At 43.6% G+C, this 20968-nt stretch overlaps 2 protein-coding genes across 4 annotated transcripts in view; one reads left to right on the top strand and one right to left on the bottom strand.

The window, feature by feature from the left end:
• Positions 1-14595: 14595 nt before the first annotated feature.
• On the top strand, positions 14596-19170 carry SOD3 (superoxide dismutase 3). Its single transcript, XM_084857014.1, has 2 exons — positions 14596-14709; positions 15959-19170. The coding sequence occupies exon 2, from the start codon at positions 15962-15964 to the stop codon at positions 16724-16726; it is 765 nt and encodes a 254-aa protein (XP_084713140.1). The 5' UTR covers positions 14596-14709; positions 15959-15961; the 3' UTR covers positions 16727-19170.
• CCDC149 (coiled-coil domain containing 149) overlaps positions 16034-20968 on the bottom strand; it is a 94347-nt gene continuing 89412 nt past the window's right edge. For 2 of the 3 annotated variants that reach the window (XM_084857010.1, XM_084857012.1), the window contains exon 13: positions 16034-19236. In XM_084857010.1, coding sequence (XP_084713136.1) covers positions 19120-19236 — 117 coding nt within the window. In that variant the 3' untranslated portion in view covers positions 16034-19119. The remainder of the gene's footprint in view (positions 19237-20968) is intronic. The other variant, XM_084857013.1, reaches the window with a different exon arrangement.

The raw sequence follows: 20968 nt of genomic DNA, 5'->3' as shown, positions 1-20968 counted from the left end.
TAGATAAGGACCCAAACACCCACACCTTTATTGTCAGTGACAAGTGGAGCCTTTCAGACTGAGATGTTGGAGGAGACCGTATGCAGGTTGTGGCCTTGAGCACGCTGCCTCTTCAAACATGCCCATGAGTGCATATCTGCATGTTAGGTTCAAGGACTCCTTATGCGGCCCATCCACCTCCTTCAAGGGGGTATCACAGTGCTGCTGCCTGCAAATCTTCAAGCAGGTGTGGAGCAGTAGATTTGCCACTTGTGGAAGTGCTTCAGCTGTTGGTCTCTACCTATGGTCAACTTGTGTATTTGTAAATAAACCCAAACACTAAAAAAAAGGGCGTATGTCACCAGTGTTCTAGCCTTTCAAAGGAAACCAAAGCTGGGTAAGTGCTGCCCCTGGAATTTCTCACCACTTGGGGAAAGAGCACAGTGCATACCTGCACATTAACTTTAAAGACTCCATATGCCACCCCACCCTCCACCCCTTTTCAAGGCAGTACAGCAGTGTCCAAGGCTGGCCCAAGACATTTTGCCACCTGAGGCAAACAACAAGATGGTACCCCCTCCCACTCCATGTACAAAACCAGTTGGACTGACAGATTAATTTTTCTTCAGAACTGGCAATGGGACAGCCTCCTCCACTGACCTCAAGACACCAGGCTAGCTTAGGAGGCACACGACAGGCCAAGCGGCTCACAGCTCTCTCCTCCAACACCTTGCTGCCACCTACCAGCATCTGCTGCCTGAGGCAAATGTCTCACTCTGCCTAACGGTAGGGCCGGCTTTGGCAACACCTGCAAATGTTGAAGCGGCTTGGCCCATTAGGAGGTGGAGTACAGCAGCCACCACATCATGTGACAGATTTGAAGTACCCTCAAAGAATAGCAAATTGGGACAAAGATTTCCTTCTGACAAGACATAGCAAAGCACTGTGAGGACAAGTGAAGGGGTGGTGACAGTGGCGTTCTCCCTAGTCCAGAGCAGTGAGTGAGGAGAGGAGGAAAAAGATGCTGGATGAGGTATCTGATTGCAGCAGCCTGTAGTGGAATTGATGGACACTACAGCTACAGAGACTTTTTTCCATGTGGTGAGGTAAATGGGCTGCAACTTTAGAGAAAGGAGGACCTTATCCTATCTACCCTAACGGATATCCCCTTTTTGCAGAGTTTTGTAATCCTTACTATTACTCCCCTAAATTTACATGATAAAACATCACATCGCTGGATAGAGATGAAAGGAAGAAAGATGAATGGAGTTAGCAGTAACTGATTGGTATGGCAGGCATCAGGGAGATTACTTTGTGAGCAGTGCATGCCAGTATCTCTCTAATGGGTAAAGTATGAATTGAAGGGACATAAACTTCAAAAGAAGCAGAAGGATTAGGAATGTGATAAATGTGAGGCAAGAATTAGTTAATAATCTATAGACTGTCGCCCTTGCATTCCAGTCTTTTCAACCCACTGTTTACAATTGTTTTACAGTTGTCTGTGCACGCGCACACACACACACGCGCGCGCGCCCATATATTTTGGCCAACAGAGAATAATGCTGGCCAAAATATATGGCCGCCTTGAGTCCCAGTATTGGGGAAAAGGCGGGATATAAATAAATATAATAATAATGCTTCCTGTGTTTGATGAAATGGGCTCTAGACCACAGATGTTTATGCCACAATAGACCTGTTATTTATGGTGCCACACACTTCTTTTTTGTGTTTGCTGTAACAGGCAAAGCAATCCTGGGAGAGCATCCCAGAGACCAGAGGATACAGCAGATTTCCCTTCCTGAGGCCATAGACACTGTTGTGACCTCAGGAGGGGAAATCGCTGTTGGGAAGGATAGGAAGAGGGTGGGGAAGGGTAGGAAGAGGGAGGGGTGTTGCTTGGGAGGGAGGAGAGGAAATGGAGATCTAGCTAAAAAATAGCTGACAGGAGGAATGGGAGGCAATTTCGCCTTCATTGTTCCCCCTGCCCTGTCTGGCAGGGTGTAGGATAGACCAGGGGTCTGATCTTGGAACCCTCCAGCTATAGCGCGTCAGTCCCTTAGGACTGCATTCTAACTTTAGAATGCATATACGGAGGCACTCTGGAACCTGCATGGTCTTTCAGCCTCGCTGATAAAGCAGTGTCGTTGAAATCATGCTTTCTGGTTAAGCTAAATGCCTCCCTGTTCCATTCGCCTTCTAAGATATTTTAAATAGCTTGATAATGTGGAGGTGTTTGCTTAATGACATTTGGTTGTTGATGGTTACTCCAAGACACTGTAAGTTGCGTCACAGTCCACCTACCAAGGTAGGGGCTGATAGAATCAGTTTTGGATACAAATTGAGCAAGAGAAAGAAGGCTGAATGTTGCAACTGGATGGCAAGTAGATATGCTGGGGGAATTGCATGGGGTGTATTATTGCTTTTGGGGGCACTGATGCCACTTCAAGTCTAGTCCTGCTAAGTGCATTCTTGTTTCCCCTGTTCAGCTTGTACATTTGTAAGTAAACCGGTATTTAAAATTACACAGTGAATGTTCAGTATTCAGTTTTCACAAGGAAACTGACCCTGTAAAAGACTGCCCAGGAATTTTTGTGGAAGATGAAAGTAGGGAACACTGCCAGTTGAGTATTGAACAAGAAGGAGAGAGATGCATTTAAGAGGAGCCCTGCTGGATCAGATCAAAGGTCCAAATAGTATTGCAGTATTCTGTTTACCAGAGTGAGCAGCCAGACTTACCATAACCAGGCCATGAAGGCAACAGTCCTCATCCACTGTTGCCCTCAAGCAACTGGTAGTCAGAAACATAATGCCTGAAACTGGAGGTTGTATAAAGCCATCATCATAATTCCTTTAATTGCTGATGTTCAGTTGGGAGTGCCATTGCTTATGCAGCCAAAATGGCACAACCCACACAGAAGAGGAAGGCGGCAGCAGACATGGGGGAAACCCAGGTACATAAGTACAGCAAATCCTTAGGGGAAAATACCTAGGGTGGGGACCCGAGAAACAGATCAACAAGGACTGAGTTGGCTCAGTAGCCGTGAGAGAACAGGAGCACTGTGACATTTTGTCGAGGTTCCACTCGTCATGTTGAAAAGCCATTTATAACGCTATCCTCCATGGATTCTCTAATACCCCTTTAAAGACACGTAATCTAGTGGCCATCACTACCTCTTGTAGAAGTGAATTCTATACAATAATTATGCGAATAAGTATTTTCTTTTATCTGTCCTGAATCTACTTGAGTTCATTTCACTGGACATTTCCAAGTTCAAGAATTAATGGGAATGGGGGAAATGAATCCCTATCTATTTTTTTCCACATTATGGATCATTTAATACATCACTACCATTTCCTATTCCCTCCCCGCAGTTGTCTTTTCCTGAAATTAAAAATCTCTAAAATGCTTTAGCTTTCCTCAAAGAGAAGGTGTTTTAGCTCTGATTATTTCAGTTGCCCCATTCTTCACCTTTCCAACTCTGTGATATCCCTTTTGAGATGGGGTGATCAGAACTGTATTGTTGTTCAGTCGTTAAGTCATGTCCGACTCTTCATGACCCCATGGACCATAGCACACCAGGCCTTCCTGTCCTCCGCTCTCTCCCGGAGCGTGCTCAAGTTCATATTTATTGCATCGGTGATGCTATCTAGCCATCTCATCCTCTGCCGTCCCCTTCTCCTTTTGCCTTCAATCTTTCCCAGCATCAGGGTCTTTTCCAGTGGGTTTTCTCTTCGCAATAGGTGGCCAAAATATTTGAGCTTCAGCTTCAGTATCTGTCCTTCCAATGAGCAGTCAGGGTTGATTTCCTTTAGGATTGACCTCCTTGCAGTCCAGGGGACTCGTAAGAGTCTTCTCCAGCACCACAGTTCGAAAGCATCAATTCTTCGGCGCTCAGCCTTCCTTATAGTCCAGCTCTCACAGCCATACATTGCTACTGGGAAAACCATAGCTTTGTTTATACGAATCTTTGTCGGCAAAGTGATGTCTCTGCTTCTTACTATGCTGTCTAGGTTTGCCATAGCTTTCCTCCCAAGGAGCAAACGTCTTTTAATTTCATGGCTACAGTCACCGTCTGCGGTGATCTTGGAGCCCCCCCCAAAAAATCTGTCACTGCTTCCATTTCTTCCTCTTCTATATGCCAGGAAGTGATGGGGCCAGATGCCATGATCTTAGTTTTTTTAATGTTGAGTTTCAAACCAGCTTTTGCACTCAAATCGCTTTTTTTGCGATTTGATCTCTAGTTCTTCTGCCTCTTCGAAACCCAGTTTGTACTTCCGGTAGTTCTCAGTTTGCATACTGCTGAAGCCTAGCTTGTAGGATTTTGGGAATAAACTTGCTGGTATATGAAATGAGCACAATTGTACGGTACTTGAACACTCTTTGGCATTGCCCTTCTTTGGAACTGGAATGTAAACTGACCTTTTCCAGTCTTGTGGCCACTGTTAAGTGTTGGCATATTGAGTGCAGCACTTTAACACAATCATATTTTAGAATCTTAAATAGCTCAGCTGGAATACTGTCACCTCCGCTAGCTTTGTTGTTAGTAATGCTTCCTAAGGCCCACTTGACTTCACTCTCGAGGATGTCCGGCTCAAGTTCAGTGACCACACTATCATGGCTATCAGGGACATTCAGATCTTTCCTGTATAGTTCTTCTGTGTATTCTTTCCACCTCTTCTTAATCTCATCTGCTTCTATTAGGTCCCTGCCTTCTTTGTCCTTTATCATGCCCGTCTTTGCACAAAACGTTCCCTTGAGATCTCCGATTTTCTTGAAAAGATCTCTAGTCTTTCCCATTCTATTGTTTTCCTCGATTTCTTTGCATTGTTCATTTAAGAAGGCCTTCTTGTCTCTCCTTGCTATTCTCTGGAAGTCTACATTCAGTTGGATATATCTTCCCCTTTCTCCCTTGCTTTTTGCTTCCCTTCTTTCCTCAGCTACTTGTAAAGCCTCATCAGACAGCCACTTTGCTTTCTTGCATTTCTTTTTCTTTGGGATGGGTTTAGCTGCTGCCTCCTGAACAATGTTACAGACTTCCGTCCATAGTTCCTCAGGCACTCTGTCTATCTGGTATAATCCCAATCTATTCCTCACCTCCACTGTATATTCATAAGGGATATGATTTAGGTCATACCTGAATGGTTTAGTGGTTTTCCCTACGTTCTTCAATTTAAGCCGGAATTTTGTGATAAGAAGCTCATGATCTGAGCCACAGTCAGCTCCAGGTCTTGTTTTGACTGACTGTATAGAGCTTCTCCATCTTTGGCTGCAAAGGACATAATCAATCTGATTTCGATATTGACCATCTGGTGATGTCCATGTGTAGAGGTTCCTCTTGTGCTGTTGGAAAAGAGTGTTTGCTATGATCAGCGTGTTCTCTTGGCAGAACTCTATTAGCCTTTGTCCTGCTTCATTTTATACACCAAGGCCATGCTCGCCTGTTATCCCGGTGATTTCTTGACTTCCTACTTTAGCATTCCAATCCCCTGTGATGAAGAGGTCATCTTGTTTTGGTGTTAGTTCTAGAAGGTGTTGTAGGTCTTCATAGAACCGATCAACCTCAGCTTCTTCGGCCTCAGTGGTTGCAGCATAGACTTGAATTACTGTGATGTTGAATGGTTTGCCTTAGATTCGTACTGAGTGAGAGCATTCTATCATTTTTGAGATCGTACCCCAGTACTGCTTTTCCCACCCTTTTGTTGACTATGAGTGCTACTCCATTTCTTCTAAGGGATTCTTGCTCACAGTAGTAGATATAATGGTCACCTGAATTAAATTTGCCCATGCTTGTCCAGTTTAGTTCTCTGATTCCCAAAATGTCGATGTTCAATCTTACCATCTCATGTTTGACCACCTCCAGCTTACCTTGATTCATTGATCTGACATTCCAGGTTCCTAAACAATATTGTTCTTTACAGCATCGGATTTTCTTTTCACCACCAGACACATCCACAGCTGAGTGTCCTTTCGGCTTTGGCCCAGCCGCTTCACTCTTTCTGGCGCTCCTTGGAAATTCCCTCTGCTCTTACCCAGTAGTATATTGGACACCTTCCGACCTGAGGGGCTCATCTTCCGGCGTCATATCTTTTAGCCTTGTGATACGTTCCATGGGGTTTTCTTGGCAGGAATACTGGAGTGGGTTGCCATTTCCTTCCCCAGTGGACCACATTTTGTCAGAACTCTCTGCCATGACCTGTCCGTCTTGGGTGGCCCTGCACGGCATGTCTTATGGCTTCACTGAGTTATGCAAGCCCCTTCACCACGACAAGGCAGTGATCCACGAAGGGGTCAGAACTGTATACAGTATTCCAAAAGGAGCCAAACCAGAGATTTAGGAAGCAGCATTATACTGGCTCAGACCTTGGTCCATCTAGGTCTGTACTGTGTACACTGACAGGCACCAGCTCTCCAGGGTTCCTGGTGGGAGACTTTGCCAGTCCTACCTGGAGATGCTGAGGATTGAACCTGGGACATATGCATGCAAAGCATGTGCTCTACCACTGAGCTACGGCCCTTCCCATAAGTATAAAGGCATTACAATACAATCCCTTCCATGATAATTCCTGGAGAAGAATCTGCCTTTTCCATAGCTGCCACACACCGAGTTCTTATTTTTCATTGTGCCATCTACCACAACCCCAAGATCTCTTTTCTGGTTAGTCACCACCAGTTTAGACCCTAACAATCAGCATATATGCAAAGTTAGGATTCATCTTTCTTTTATTTTTTGCCCCAAGGTGCATCACTGTAGAAAAGATAGGGAAAGCTGGAGGCGCATTTACGGCTGTTCTGGACATTACTCAGCTGCTACTTGGGTTTACTACCATCTGTACACTCAACAGGGAGCCGCAGCCAATCTCAGCTTCTTGACAAGTATACCTGTATGATACAAGTGCCTGAAAACATGCATTTCATGTTACACCTAAAAATATAGTTATGCGCAGGACTTGCGCTACCTTTGAGCAACAGTGGTAGTGATTTAAACCATTCTGGAACAGTCAACGCATTATAATGATTGGCAACCTATTTTTGTTGATATGAGAATATGTTGGTCTGGGGCCCAAACTAAATGTGCCTTTAGTGACGCATCACTGAGCTATGCATGATTGTCTGCTCTACTCTCCTGCGAGCGTGCATAGCCCTGACTCAGAATGGGACTGTGGTGCTTCGGGAGAGGAGGGTTTAAGGTCCAAAATTTCCCCTCACACACATGCAGGGTGGAACTGATTCCAATTAAGTTTTTTTTTTTTTTAAATTAACCCACCTTGTGGGTGTGGGTGTACAGAATTTCAGAATGAAAATGGGGGGGGAGGAAGCTTAAACCCTTCTCTCCTGAAGTGCCAGAGTGCCTAAGTTGGCTGTTTTTACTCTTCCTTTGGAAAATTAAAATGTAAAAATAAGCTAAAACGTTTTTAAAAATGTAGCTATGGGCCAGTGTGGTGTAGTGGCAAGAGTGTTGGACTAGGAGCTGGGAGATCCGGGTTCTAGTCCCCACTCGGCCATGGAAGCTCACTGGGTGACTTTGGGCCAGTCACAGACACTCAGCCCAACCCACCTCACAGGGTTGTTGTTGTGAGGATAAAATGGAGAGGAGGAGGATAATGTAAGCCGCCTTGGGTTCCTTGCAAGGGAAAAAAGGTGGGGTATAAATGCAATAAATAAATAAATAAATAAATAAATAATAATAAATAAAGGGTGTGCCCTTAAAAATCTGGTGTCTACATATAAAATCATAATATATGAAGTAACAAGCTAAGGTGCTTAACCAGAAGCCAGACATTTTTGACCACTTGGAACAATTAGGGCCCAAACAGACATTATTTTAAATCTGCATCCAGCAGCTATGCCTTTTTTCTTTTTTACTCTAGAGTAGGTGCAGGGGTCCTGATCCAGATCAGGATGCTAGCACTTCTCTACTTTAAGCAAACCTCCTGCATCCTTACCAGGGCTTTCTCCTTTCAGTTTCTTTGCAGGATTATGATGGGCTCATTCACATGGTGGACATGTGGTTTGAATTGAGGGATGGAGGGAGTGCCTTCCTCCCTCCCTGGCATGTGTGCAAAGGAGCGGGGTAGGATGGGAAAGGGGAGCCTTGTGTTTGTTGCTCAACTTGTGCCAGACCTTTTCCTCACAGCCCCCAGGAAATCTACCATCCTCATTTCCCCCATTCCATGCCACAAATGTAGGTGAGTGAGCTGGAAGCTCCATCCTAGTCACTGCATAACTCTCTGGGATTGGGGGGGGGGGTGACAGCTGACCAGGCAGCATTTGCTATGAGAAAGCAAAGCTGCTTGCTTGCTCGCTCTCACTAGTTCTGGACAGATCCTTGCTCAGCGTGGATCGGGCTTGTTCGGTGCAGGGGAGCCGCCAGACCTACTATGCACTGCCCATGCCTGTGATTGAGAAACGTGCTCAAGCATTTACACAGGAGACGCATTGTTTGAATAGAGGAAAATCCTTCCTGGGCAAGTTCGTAGTGCATTTTGTGCTGCACTGGCATTACACACTGCCAATATGACACCATTAACTTTTATTACAGTTTATCTCCGATCTTTTTGAAAGCGGGGGGGAAAGTGCAGGAGATGTCGTGGAGGTTGACAACATCCTGTAAAGGACCTGCAAACTTCTGTGAGTGACCCATCATGACCATGCAATAAACTGCTTGTGTAGAGAAACCCCTAGTGTAGGGGTAGGGGGACTTTTAAGACCCAGATTGGGACCCCTGTGCCTACTCTAGAAGAGAAAAAAAAAGACGTAGCTGCTAGATACATATTTAAAATAATGTCTAGTTAGCCCTTACATGAACAAAATTTCATGTGGTTATCAAATGGACCTTGCACTTGATAATTTAGGCTGCCTCATACACTTTTGGAAAAAAATGTACATAATTTATATTCTATGCCTTCAAAATGAATGCTGGGCAATCAAGTGCCCCATTCTCTTGCCAAATGAGGCAGATCAGCAATGATGACTATTCACACGTATGGGAAGAATCCTAAGAATTCTGCAATGCTATGTATAGGTTGGAAGCCCATCCTATTGATATCAGTGAGAATTACTCCAGAGTAAACAGGGATAGGATAGGGCTATAAGAGTGAACCTGAATGTGCGCTTCTCCAGTTCATGTGCCAAACCTTTAGCATTAGAAGAGGGAGAAAGGGAGATTATTCTTTTAGGAGAAGGGTAGCATGGTGTGAGAAAATCTCTCACTGACAATTCATGTTATGACAAAACATACATTTTTTCTAACATAATTTTGGGCCTGTGACAGCTTCCTTCCTTAGGTAGAAGTCAAAGTCAATGTATGAAGTTGCACTGAACTCAACTGGTGCTGAGCATGACTGTGGTCATGTGGGTTAGCTCCCTGCCCCCATTCTCTGCCATAATTGCTCATGCTTCCTTTCTAATCCATGAAAAGGGCTTATCCCTACTGAATAGATCAGAGGAATTTCAAGAATCTTTTCAACTGGGTAGCTGGCAAGTCTTGATCTGATATTAATCTAAAGCCCAGTTTGAAAAGAATGTGACTTGTGAGCCAGGAGGTTTCCCCTTCAAATATCACCTCCTATGAAAGCTGCTTCTGTTTCAGCTCCCCACTGGGAATTTGGGGATAATATCACCTGTCTTACAGGTTCCAGAGGAGTAGCCATTTTAGTCTGTTGCCGCAAAAACAGCAATGAGTCTTGTTGCACCTTAAAGGGCATCTCTACACCAGCCTAAAATCCTGCATTTAAAATGGGGCTTTTTGCTTCTGTTTTAAAAGCAGGATCACAACGGCTCCTTTTTTCACCTGCTTCCTTTTCCCCCTCCCCTTTCCCTCTGAGTCTTTCATTGATCTTGCTCCTCTTCTTGCTGCTTTTCCCCTTTTCACAGCTGGAACTCAGCAGAACACAATGGTGTAATTTGACAGCTCATTATCTGTGATCTATTTAAAAATGGAACAATGTTTGTTTAGTGCAAGAGACGCCTTGGAGGTTTGTGGCGTCATGTAAAGAGCCTGCAAAACTTCCATGTAGGAGCAATCTCAATCTCAGGATAAAAGCTCCGTGTGAAGAAAACCAAAGACTAACAGATTTATTCTGGCATAAACTTCCATGACTACAGTCCACTTCATTAGATGCATGAAGTATTATCCAGAGTTTCAGGTACAGTAGATGTGGTGGAACTGTAAGCAATGAAGCCAGAGGGAAATTAAACACAGAAAGTACTGACAGTGACAAACACATTATTAACAGTGGCCATTCACAAAGCAGTTGTAGCTGATAACACAACCTGGCATCAAGTAAGCCAATTAACATCCTAATTCAAGGCTCTGGAAATACTACTGAACCTCTTGATAAACTGTAACACAACAGTTATCTCCCTTTGAAATGTCTTTGCTTCACAGTAGCCACTTTAAGGTCAGTGACAGATGTCCTCAGGGACTGAAGTGTTGCCTCACTGGTTTTTGAATGTCGGCAGGTCAGCAGTTCGAGACCCGAGTGCTGCGTGATGGAGTGAGCTCCCGTCTTCAGTCCCAGCTTCTGCCAACCTAGCAGTTTGAAAGCAAGAAATTGCAAGTAGATAAATAGGTACCACCTCAGCGGGAAAGGTAACAGCGTTCCGTGCACCTGGGTGTTCAGTCATGCCGGCCACATGACCACGGAAGCGTCTTCGGACAGCGCTGGCTCTTTGGCTTAGAAACGGGGATGAGCACCGCACCCTAGAGTCGGACACGACTGGTTGGGGACACCTTTACTTTGGATGTCAGATTTTCACCCATTTATTCTTTTCTGTAGAGACTAGACTGTTTGCCTTATGTAAAATGCTGAAGGACATTGCTGACAGACGTTAGCATATATCACATTGGAAGATGAGTAAATGGCTGAACCCCTGATGTTGTAGGTGACTTTATTAAGTCCTGTAATTGTGTTGTCAGAGTAGATGAGTGGACAGAGTTGGCAGCTGAGTTCGTTGCATGGTCTGGTCCCTGTTTTTGTATCCTTATTATGTGGCTTGTCATTAGTGAGTTGTTGTTTTAGGTTAGGACCTATCATCCAACGCCTGTGAGAGGCAACTGAAATTTTCCAAGATGGACTGTAGTTCATCCCATCCACTCCCTTCTCACAGGCCTTGGGTGGTAGCCTAACAGGCAGAATGGAGATCAGGGTGGGGGGGAGATCACCGTTTGCTCTACATGTTTTGAAGGCCTGAAAGGATCTAATGTACCTCAAGTACAAAACAAAGGACAGCATCCTGCAAGAGGAAGGCCTCCACCAAAGTACTTGAAAGATTATGCATGCTAAGCATAGTTTATATAAAAGAGCAAATCAAAAGAGCTACTGAATATACAGTCAGGGCCAGAAATATTGGAACAAGGGTAACTGTTTTGGCAGTTGGCCTCTGTACACCACCACATTGAAGTTGAAAGGAAACACACCCAGATGGAAGTGAAGTCAGGACTTTCAGCTGTAATTCAAGGGGTTTGAAAAAGTGGGGCACTAACCATTCAGGAAGGACAGCCAGTGGCATGCACACGCCCCCATCATTAGTGGCTCATAAGTAATGGAAGGAATGGCTGACAAGCAGCTGCATGGCCAGGTGTGGCCTCTTTCCTGGGTACCCCATGACCAATCAAGCAGATAAAAGGCCTGGAGGTGGTTCTGAGTGTTACATTTGCATTTGGTAGCTGTTCCCTGGAACTTCCAACATGAGGTCCAAAGAGGTGTCCATGTGAGTGAAGGAGGCCATCATTAGGCTGAGGAAACAAAATAAACCCATCAGAGAGATAGCAAAAGCAGTGGGAGTGGCCACACAACAGTTTGGAACATCCTGAAAAAGAAGGAATTAACTGGCACGCTCAGCAACAGCAAAAGGCCTGGAAGACCACGGAAGACAACTAAAGTGGATGACCGCAGAATTCTGCTCATGGTGAAGAGGAACCCTTTCACAGGACCGGTCAAGAACACTCTTGAGGAGGTAGGCATGTCATTGTCAACATCGACAGTCAAGAGACGGCTTTATGAATGTAAATACAGAGGCTTCACAACAAGGTGCAAACCACTGGTAGCGCTCAAGAACAGACAGGCCAGATTAGCCTTTGACAGCAAACACCTAAAAAAGCCTGCCCAGTTCTGGAATAAGATTCCTTAGACTGATGAAACCAAGATTAACTTGTACCAGAATTATGGGAAGAGAAAAGTATGGAGAAGGAAAGGAACAGCTCATGATTCAAAGCATACCACATCATCTGTCAAACATGGTGGAGGCAGTGTTATGGCATGGGCGTGTATGGCTGCCAATGGAGCCGGATCACTGGTGTTTATTGATGACCTAACTGCTGATAAAAGCAGCAGGATGAATTCTGAAGCGTATAGGGCTATACTTTCTGCTCAGATTCAGCCGAATGCTGCCAAACAGATAGGACGCCGCTTCATATTGCAGATGGATAATGACCCAAAATATACAGCAAAAGCTACACAAGAGCTTCTGAAGGCAAAGAAGTGGGATGTTCTTCAATGGCCAAGTCAGTCACCTGATCTCAACCCAATAGAGCATGCTTTTCACTTACTGAAGACAAGACTGGAGGCGGAAAGACCCACAAACAAGCAGCAGCTGAAGGCAGCTGCAGTGAAGGCCTGGCAAAGCATCTCGAGGGAGGAAACTCAGCATTTGGTCATGTCCATGGGTTCCAGACTTCAGGCAGTCATTGACTGCACAGGATTTTCATCCAGGTCTTAAAGGCGATCCTTACGTTTGAAATGATGTTGGTTTGTTCCATTACTCATGAGCCACCAACGATGGGTGTGTGTGTATGCCACTGGCTGTCCTTCCTGAATGGTTAGTGCCCCACTTTTGTCAAACCCCTTGAATTACAGCTGAAAGTCCTGACTTCGCTCCCATCTGGGTGTGTTTCCTTTCAACTTCAATGTGGTGGTGTACAGAGGCCAACTGCCAAAACAGTTATCTTTGTTCCAATATTTCTGGCCTTGACTGTATGTTACATACAAAAAAAAAATATTTAGGTGAGGGGATTTATTTAGCTGGGGGAGTGATTTTATTATAATGTAGGGTTTTATGGTATATTTGCTTTTCACCAAACATGGAAGCTATTGGATGAAGAGTGAGTATACAAATGTTTTGAATGAATGAATGAATGAATGAAGCTTTAGAAAATGGGTTTGCCACTTTAAGAGAAGGAAATTTTCACGAAGGTAGAGAGGACGGGAAGAAAGCGGAATAGGGAGGAACCCTAGGAAGAAGAGGAACTTGTGATTTACTAAACAGAACGTTGGTGAACAAAAAGAGAGGTTACAAGAGGGGCATAAAGTTCCATCTACTATTACATACTAATGGCTCTTTGTGTGTCAGCCATTCCCACCCTGGCACTCTCCAGTTGTATTGGACTACAACTCCTGGCAACCCCAGCTAGCATGGCCAATGCCATGCTGGCTGGGAGATGATGGGAGTTGTAGTCAAACATATCTGGAGAGTGCCAGGGTGGGGAAGGCTATTATCTATGAATGAATGAAGTGAGCTCCTCTACTGTACATGAGCAGAACCAAAGATATGCCCAGTTATTTTAACATGTGAACTTCAGCCTTTCTTACCTTTGAGCACTTGGATTTGTAAATCTCTCCTCTCAGCCAGTCCTCCCTTCCTTCCCCTCACACTCCCAGTCCTACTTTCCTAGCCCCCTTTCCCCAGCATTCCCTGGTTCCCCGGGCTTGCTCCTTTCTCAGGCCTTCCCTGCCTTGGCCTATCCATCCTTTCCTAGGCCCTTTTACCTGCCCGGCCACTCTCTAGCATCCAGACAGCTCAGCCAATGGTAGGCAGAGGCTCCTAAGATGAGAGCAACTCACCCAGTGGCATGTAGTTGACCTTAGGAAATGAGAGCTCAGCCGATGGCTGCGTAGACAGTTATGACTGCCCAGACTGTCTGTGACTGGCAGGCAGATGAGTGAACCATTGTCAGAAATGTCCTCACTCATTTTGTTGTGCTGGAGCATCAGATCAGTTTGGGTATGTGTTGACTATCCAGGCAATGAGACAACCCTCCCCTTAACACACAATGGAGAGAGGGGGTCTGATTTCCAGATAAACCATGTGCACAGTTGTAGAACGTACAAAATAACATTAAAGCAAAAACAATTGTATTTATCACATGAAGCTTTCAAGACCTCATTACTACAGTTGGATGTTTGTAATTATAACCATTTAGGTCTGTAAATCATATTTCATTGCAAAGACAGGTCTCAAAAACAGCTTCCAACAAGGCTTAATAACAGAAAAAGCATGCCCACCCATTTGATCAGTTTTGTATGAACTCATCAGCAAATTAGCACGGAAAAACTAACTGAACAAAGTAAGCAGTGTATCCTTATACAAATATTTTCTCTCTGTCGCTTCATCCTGAAGGTCATCTGCTTCAGCACATGAAATAATGAAAGGAAAGAGAAATTAAAGCCGTTTTGTTGGTTTTATTTGGAAAACCTCTGAGGATTTGGTCCCAAATTTGTTTTCAACGAACAGTTAACACTTTCCCCACGTCTCCTCAGTCTTCCGGCTAACCACTCCCACGAGCTAGTATTACCTAACTTTTATATAAACAAGCAGAGCTCATACGCATCAACTCCAGAGAGGTCTGGAATCTGGACTTGATTGCTTGCCATCATTTGCATGAAGAGATTGCAACCAACTGGAAAGTGTTTCTGGAAAACAAATCTTTGCCGAAAGAACCTGCACTAAAGGTAGGAAGATCGCAATTCTGTTTAGAACCAACTGCGGGTGAAAACAGTCATGCATTCTTAGTGTGGTAGAAGTGAGCTGAACACATTTTTTTTTTTTTTTGCCTTGAAAGCAAGGATGCAGTGAATATATGTTCTAGCCACTTCCACGGCACTTAGAGCGTCTGTCTGTCTCTACCTTGAGATACAGGGCCCAAACAGAAATTACTTTAAATCTGAGCCTAGCATGTATGTCTTTCTTTTAATTTTTACTCTATAGAAGGCACAGGGTCTGGATCTTAAAAGCCCCCCCAAGCCCCCACACTAGGATCCTAATCCAGTCTGGGCCTTCTGGGCCTACTCTAGAGTGAAAATGAAAAACGACATAGCTGCTAGACACAGATTTGAAGTAATGTTTGTTTTGGCCCACTGACTTTCCGGGTGGCATTCAGTACTGCCAATTTTGGGGAAGGATGAGAAAAAGGACAGACCCAATTTTGTCATCTTTCCCCAGCCATAGTTAAGTGTTTATAATTGTTTACCACAGAATTTTGACAGTTCTATAATGATCAAAAGGTGAAAGATTTTAGAACTAAATCAATCTGTTCCATAACTAGCTGGTGTAGTGTGTTGGCTAAGGACCAAATCAAATGAGATGCAGGAAGATCTTTGACTGGATCTCCTAATGTTTTCTGTTTTTATCTAAAAGCAGCCATGGAAAATATACAGGCACACAGATTCCTGTATGGTTTCTGCTGTGGGGTTGGGGGATGTGGATTGGAGAAACAGTAAGAGGGAAAGGGGGGGAATCCCCCATGCAGCACCACTGCTCTGATCAATTCTGGAGCCCCCCTTAAATAAAAATGAGAACATTGAGAGCCCCCACATACAATCTGGGTTGGCTCTAAAAGGTCAAGTTGTGAATTAGAAAATCTCATTTCAGCCAGTTCAAATCCCATTTCAGCCATGAATTCTTTAGGTGCCTTTAAGCAAGTCTCAGACCCCCTACCTCCTATCTACAACAAGCAGGATAATAATATTGATCTTCCTTACAGGGATCTTGTAAAGGTTATTGAGATAAGAGATATCATTAACTATGGTAAGCTAATTAAACTGATTAAATAATAACAACAACCACCACAACAATAATGTACGTGAAGCACTTTGAACACTCACCAATAATGCTCACCAATAATAAGGCTCTTATTATTTTGATTAATATTGATGGGTACTAGCTTGGTGCTTGTGCTTTATTTCTTTTATTCAAAAACAGATAATGTCACTTGCCTCTGCATATCTTCGCTGTCTATTCCTGTTTCTCACTGCTGGCTTGATTCTTTGTGAATGTGATGTCACGGGAGCAGAAGGAGATGCCCAGCCTACTGAAGAGAGCCCACTTCAAGACATGCAGAAAAAAGTTAACGACCTGTGGCTGAGTTTGCTCTACCCACAGCATTATGAGGAACTCTTTGCAGCCAACCATACTGCTTATGCCACCTGTACAGTGAAACCCAGCACCAGACTAGATTCAGGCAAGCCACAGGTGATGGGGCAGGTTCTCTTCAGGCAGACCTACCCATATGGAAAATTGGAGGCTATTTTCTACCTGGATGGGTTTCCTACAGGCACCAACTTGTCTGGCAGAGCTATTCACGTCCACCAGTATGGTGACCTCAGTGAGAGCTGTGATTCTGCTGGAGGACACTACAATCCCTTTAAAGTAAACCACCCTCGCCATCCTGGGGATTTTGGCAACTTCAGCACTAAAGACGGCAAAATTAAAAAATATAAACCCAACCTCATGGCCACTCTCTTTGGCCCATATGCCATAATGGGACGATCTATTGTGATCCATGAGCAGGAAGATGACCTGGGGAAAGGGAACAACAAGGCCAGTCTAGAGAACGGAAATGCCGGGAAACGTTTGGCTTGCTGTGTCATTGGAACATGCAACAAAAGCCTGTGGGAAAAGAAGTTTCTGGAGATTATGGAAAAGAGGAAGAAAAGGCTCACAAAACGAGCGCAGAACAGCTGGGCCTAGGTGAAGACCAAAGAGGCAGCGGAAGTTCCCAATAGATTTTGCATCTGCCAAGCTGGTTGCTAAACCATGGGAAAGGCTTGCGGCTCCCTTGAGAATGTGTAAGATATGCCTATGCTCTATCCTAGTCCTCCATTCTGTAAGCAAATCAATAATAAAAAAAGTAGCAGCATATTCTTTCCAAGTTCATATTCATGCTTTTCTTCAACTCCCAAGTTTAGTCTTGACATGGCAAGAAGAGCTGTATGCTTTGCGACTGAAATCTTGAGCCATCCTACATATTGTATGTCATATCTCTAAGAAAAATCTCAAGAACAAGAAAGCTGGAGGAACAAAAGGTAAAAATAAATGTCTTCAACTCAGATTATGTGCTCTGTTTTCCTACATACCTGAAATTCATAAAGATATTTCTCCCCCAACCTTTCCACTGTTTGAGGATGGGCTGGCAGACAGTGATAACGGCTTTTCCCTCAGAGCTCAGTTAGGAGTGTGCACGTTATTTCTATTTTAAAACTTCAGATCCATTATTTTATTCTGCTTATATTTGCAGGTTTTGCTTCCTAACTCTGTTAAGCTTCTTAAGAGGGCTGAGTTATCCTCAATCCTGTAGCAGTGTCACACTGTTTACATTTGAAACTAGACCTTTTATGAGAATACTCCAGGATTTTTCTTAGTAAGTCAAGAAATATTTGGAGAAGCTGGTGATTTGATACACATCTGGTCAAATTGTGTAATGCCGTTTGCACAATGTAGATAAGTTTTGGGGTGGGCTTTCAAGAGTGAAACATATGCCATGACCATGTTCAAGCACAGCATTGTAGCTTAAAGCAAAACACATTTTTCACTTCAAAGTTGTTTTGCTTTTACAATTCTGAAAAAAGCAAGTTTCTGAACAGTTGATAATAGTGGATAAATTGACCCCCCTTCTCAAGCCAATGGCAAATCTCCAAACGGTAAAATTTAGCTCCATTTTAAAAAATCAACTGGAGTTTTGCCAGTGGTAAACCCGTGTAAACCAGAAAAGTATAGGGACAAAGTTTAAGCAGCACTGGTATATGTGTTTGTTCACTTTAAAACAGGGCCTGGGGGGCCATATGTGCCACCCGATGGCCTTAATTGCAGCCCCCACCCAAGGGTGCCCTGGGCCTCCACAGCTGCTGAATTCCCCTCCTGGAGAAGGCTCTCTTCTCCTCCCCCAGATCACTATTTCCAGTGAGGAAAGAATGATCTGTATCAGAAACATGGGTGTGTGTGCATCCCCCAGTCCCTAAGCTAGCATAACATGTGGCCCTTGGAGCCAAAAAGGTTGGGCACCCCTGCTTTAAAACAATGACAGCCCATTGCACTTTAGTGAATGTCACTGCTTCTTAAACTTTGTTCCTAAGCTATTCTGCTGTGCTTGCCACATTTTTTTGACTTTTTTTTAAAATGAGCAATCACATTTTCTAACTTTGCCTCATAATATGTGAGGATGCTTGGAAAGCTTCTGAATTAAACCCCAACTGCTGCCTGCATCCTATGTGGCCACAATCCAGCAATGCTGAATATATACGTGTGAAGTAGAATTATACACTCTGCAGAGCAGAGAGGAAAACAAATGAAAAGTGGGTTTTCTCTTCAGCCTACGGTATGTATATCAAAAGAAACCCCCGATTCACTAGCAGTTCCCTGTATTATTTTTACACAGGGCCAGCCTTACAGTTAGGTAGGGTGAGGCAGCCGCCTCAGGCAGCAAATTTCAAGGGTTATGAAGGGCACCAAATTGTTAATTATTAAATGTATTATGATCGTATTTTTGCTGCCAGGAAGGGGGAAAGGTGCTTGTGAGGTTTTCTGCCTCAGGTGGCAAAATAACTTGACTGGTCTAGGGTATTATGCAATTTAGTTTGGGTGGTGGCGGGGCGGTGGGTGGGGAATTTGTTGCTTTGCCTCAGGCAGCAAAATGTCTTGGGCAGACCCTAATTTTACTGAAATGATGGAGACAAGTTGAAAGTACACCAGGGACCGCCAGTGTTCTCTGAGCCAAATGGTAAAAGGAGTAATAGAACTGTTATCAACACAAATTAAAGACAAAACAAAATGTAGATAAATATATTAAGAACTTCCTTTATTACAACTGACAAAATATATAAGATATTACTTGATGACAGGATTGCAACAAATACATAACAAATAAATAGAATATACATTTAAAGGAAACTATTAATCAGCAGCAGAATTTTAAAAAGCGATAAATTGTGTTTTTTAATGATCCCCACCTAATTTCTTAAAATACATTCCTGAGAGTTCACCGGTTAAAGACCTTTTGATGAATTATATAGATGTTCCTATAGATAAAATTACTGTCTATTACCAAAGTATTAGTTTTTTCTACAAAAACAGGTGCTTCTTTATGACTATCTAACATTTGCACAACTGAAGGATTCATTAAACACATCTTTAAACGCAACTGTAGTATTTGGTTTTTCCACTTTACAGTGTTCACTGACTTTTGCAGAAGCATGCAAGGGAACCTGTAAAATAATAATAGCAAAGAAAATGTGTTAAAGAAAAATCTGAGCTTGTGAAAGGCATCTGAATTTCTGAAAGCTCGCCAGCCACCCAAATTGATAAAATAAAAAACCAGGAGTGCTATCCATGATGTGATTTAAAGTCCAAGGGGTGGGAGGGGTAGAAGAGAGACAAATAAACAAGAAAGGACTTTATATACCATGGCTGGGTTTTCTTCCCTATTTAGGCACATAAGGCAAGACTTTGTTTTTTTCTACAGTTGATTTAACACAGTTTGCATATCCCTCACCAACTTGAATTTCTGTCCATGTCAAAGGAGTTGTTACCAGTCACAAGTGAAATTCTTGTCGTTGTGATGTTGCAACTATATGAGGTTATGACAGGGAGGGGGCTGTTATGTTGCAATGGATTGGATCTAATTGTGTCTGTCCACTGATGGAAGGCTCTTGGATCCAACAGAGGCTTCCAACAGCAGAATGGGGAGGTAGGTGATTTTTCCCGATTACCCCTTCCCACTCCCGCCTGCCTGTTCCCCCTCAATGAGGGACAATGGATCGGGGGGGGGGGGAGGTTTGGCCTTCATGATATTGTATCCCACATAGAAGTGAATGGCACCCATTCTTTGGGAGAAATAAAGGGGTTCACTCAGGAACACCAGGAGGCTGTGTGTCTCCCTTTGATCATTCCAGGCACAGAGAATGGAGACTTGCAGTGGTTTCAATCAGGAGTTGAATGAATATAACTGTAATGTTATAATCTGTACAAGTGGCAATCAGAAATTAAAAAAGAACGCTCTCCAGGATTTGATGAAGGCGACATTTCTAGACACCAAAAGATCATGCCCCAAGCAAGGAAGGAGAATTTATATTCATTAGAGACTCTGCAGGAAAGAACATCTTCTGTATTGTTCTCAGATAAATAAGCCAATATTGTTGATGCTTAATGCTGTGATTCTAAACATACATGCTAGGAAATAAGCCCACTGAGGATAATGGGAGTTACTTTCAAGGAAATATGTATACGATGGTGCTAAAAGTTAGGTCCAAACTAAAGGTTACACAGGAGACATGGGGTTGTATCCACTGTTAATCCTGTTTAGAAGCAGACTCCCTGAAATGAATGGGACTTGTTAAACTAACATTGGATACAACCCATTGGATAAAACCTATGGAGGTACCACTGCTTCATCTCTCTGCCTTTTCTTCCTTTTAAGGTGCACCACAACACATGTGACCTGATGCCATTCTACTGTGTCTCTCTCCTTCTTCTCCTCATATCACTGGCTGCTAGGGTTGAGGAAACATACAGTGTGATGACACAAACATACAGTTTGTGTTACCCATAACAGGGAAGAGTGGGGGAAAAGACATGGAATGGCAGTGTCTCTTATAATGTCTTGTTTGGCCTTTAGATGCTTATGGAAGCCGGCAGGTCCAAAAGGATGCCAGCATATGGCTTTCAAGAATGAATGCAACAGAAAATTTGGAGTGGCAGAAGAACAGAGATAAATTAAATCTGGAAGAGTGTTATTGGTAGGGTTCCAGGTACAACATGAGCCTGTGTATCTGAATTGCCTGACAGAATACCCCAAGCATCCAGATAACCAGAAGCCTAGCTATATGAGAATGATACTTACACATCATTATGTGCAAGTATTATATAGTTATGTGTAAGTGATATGTGGCTACAGGGGAAGAGAGGAAAAGAGGGAAAAAGCTATTTGGTGGGTCTAGA

Source organism: Heloderma suspectum, chromosome 5 (assembly GCF_057233095.1).
Source record: "Heloderma suspectum isolate Gila_16-S chromosome 5, 16-S_ref, whole genome shotgun sequence".
NCBI classification, from domain to species: domain Eukaryota; kingdom Metazoa; phylum Chordata; class Lepidosauria; order Squamata; family Helodermatidae; genus Heloderma; species Heloderma suspectum.
The sequence above is the reverse complement of the archived record's forward strand: the minus strand, read 5'-3'. Positions and strand labels throughout refer to the sequence as shown.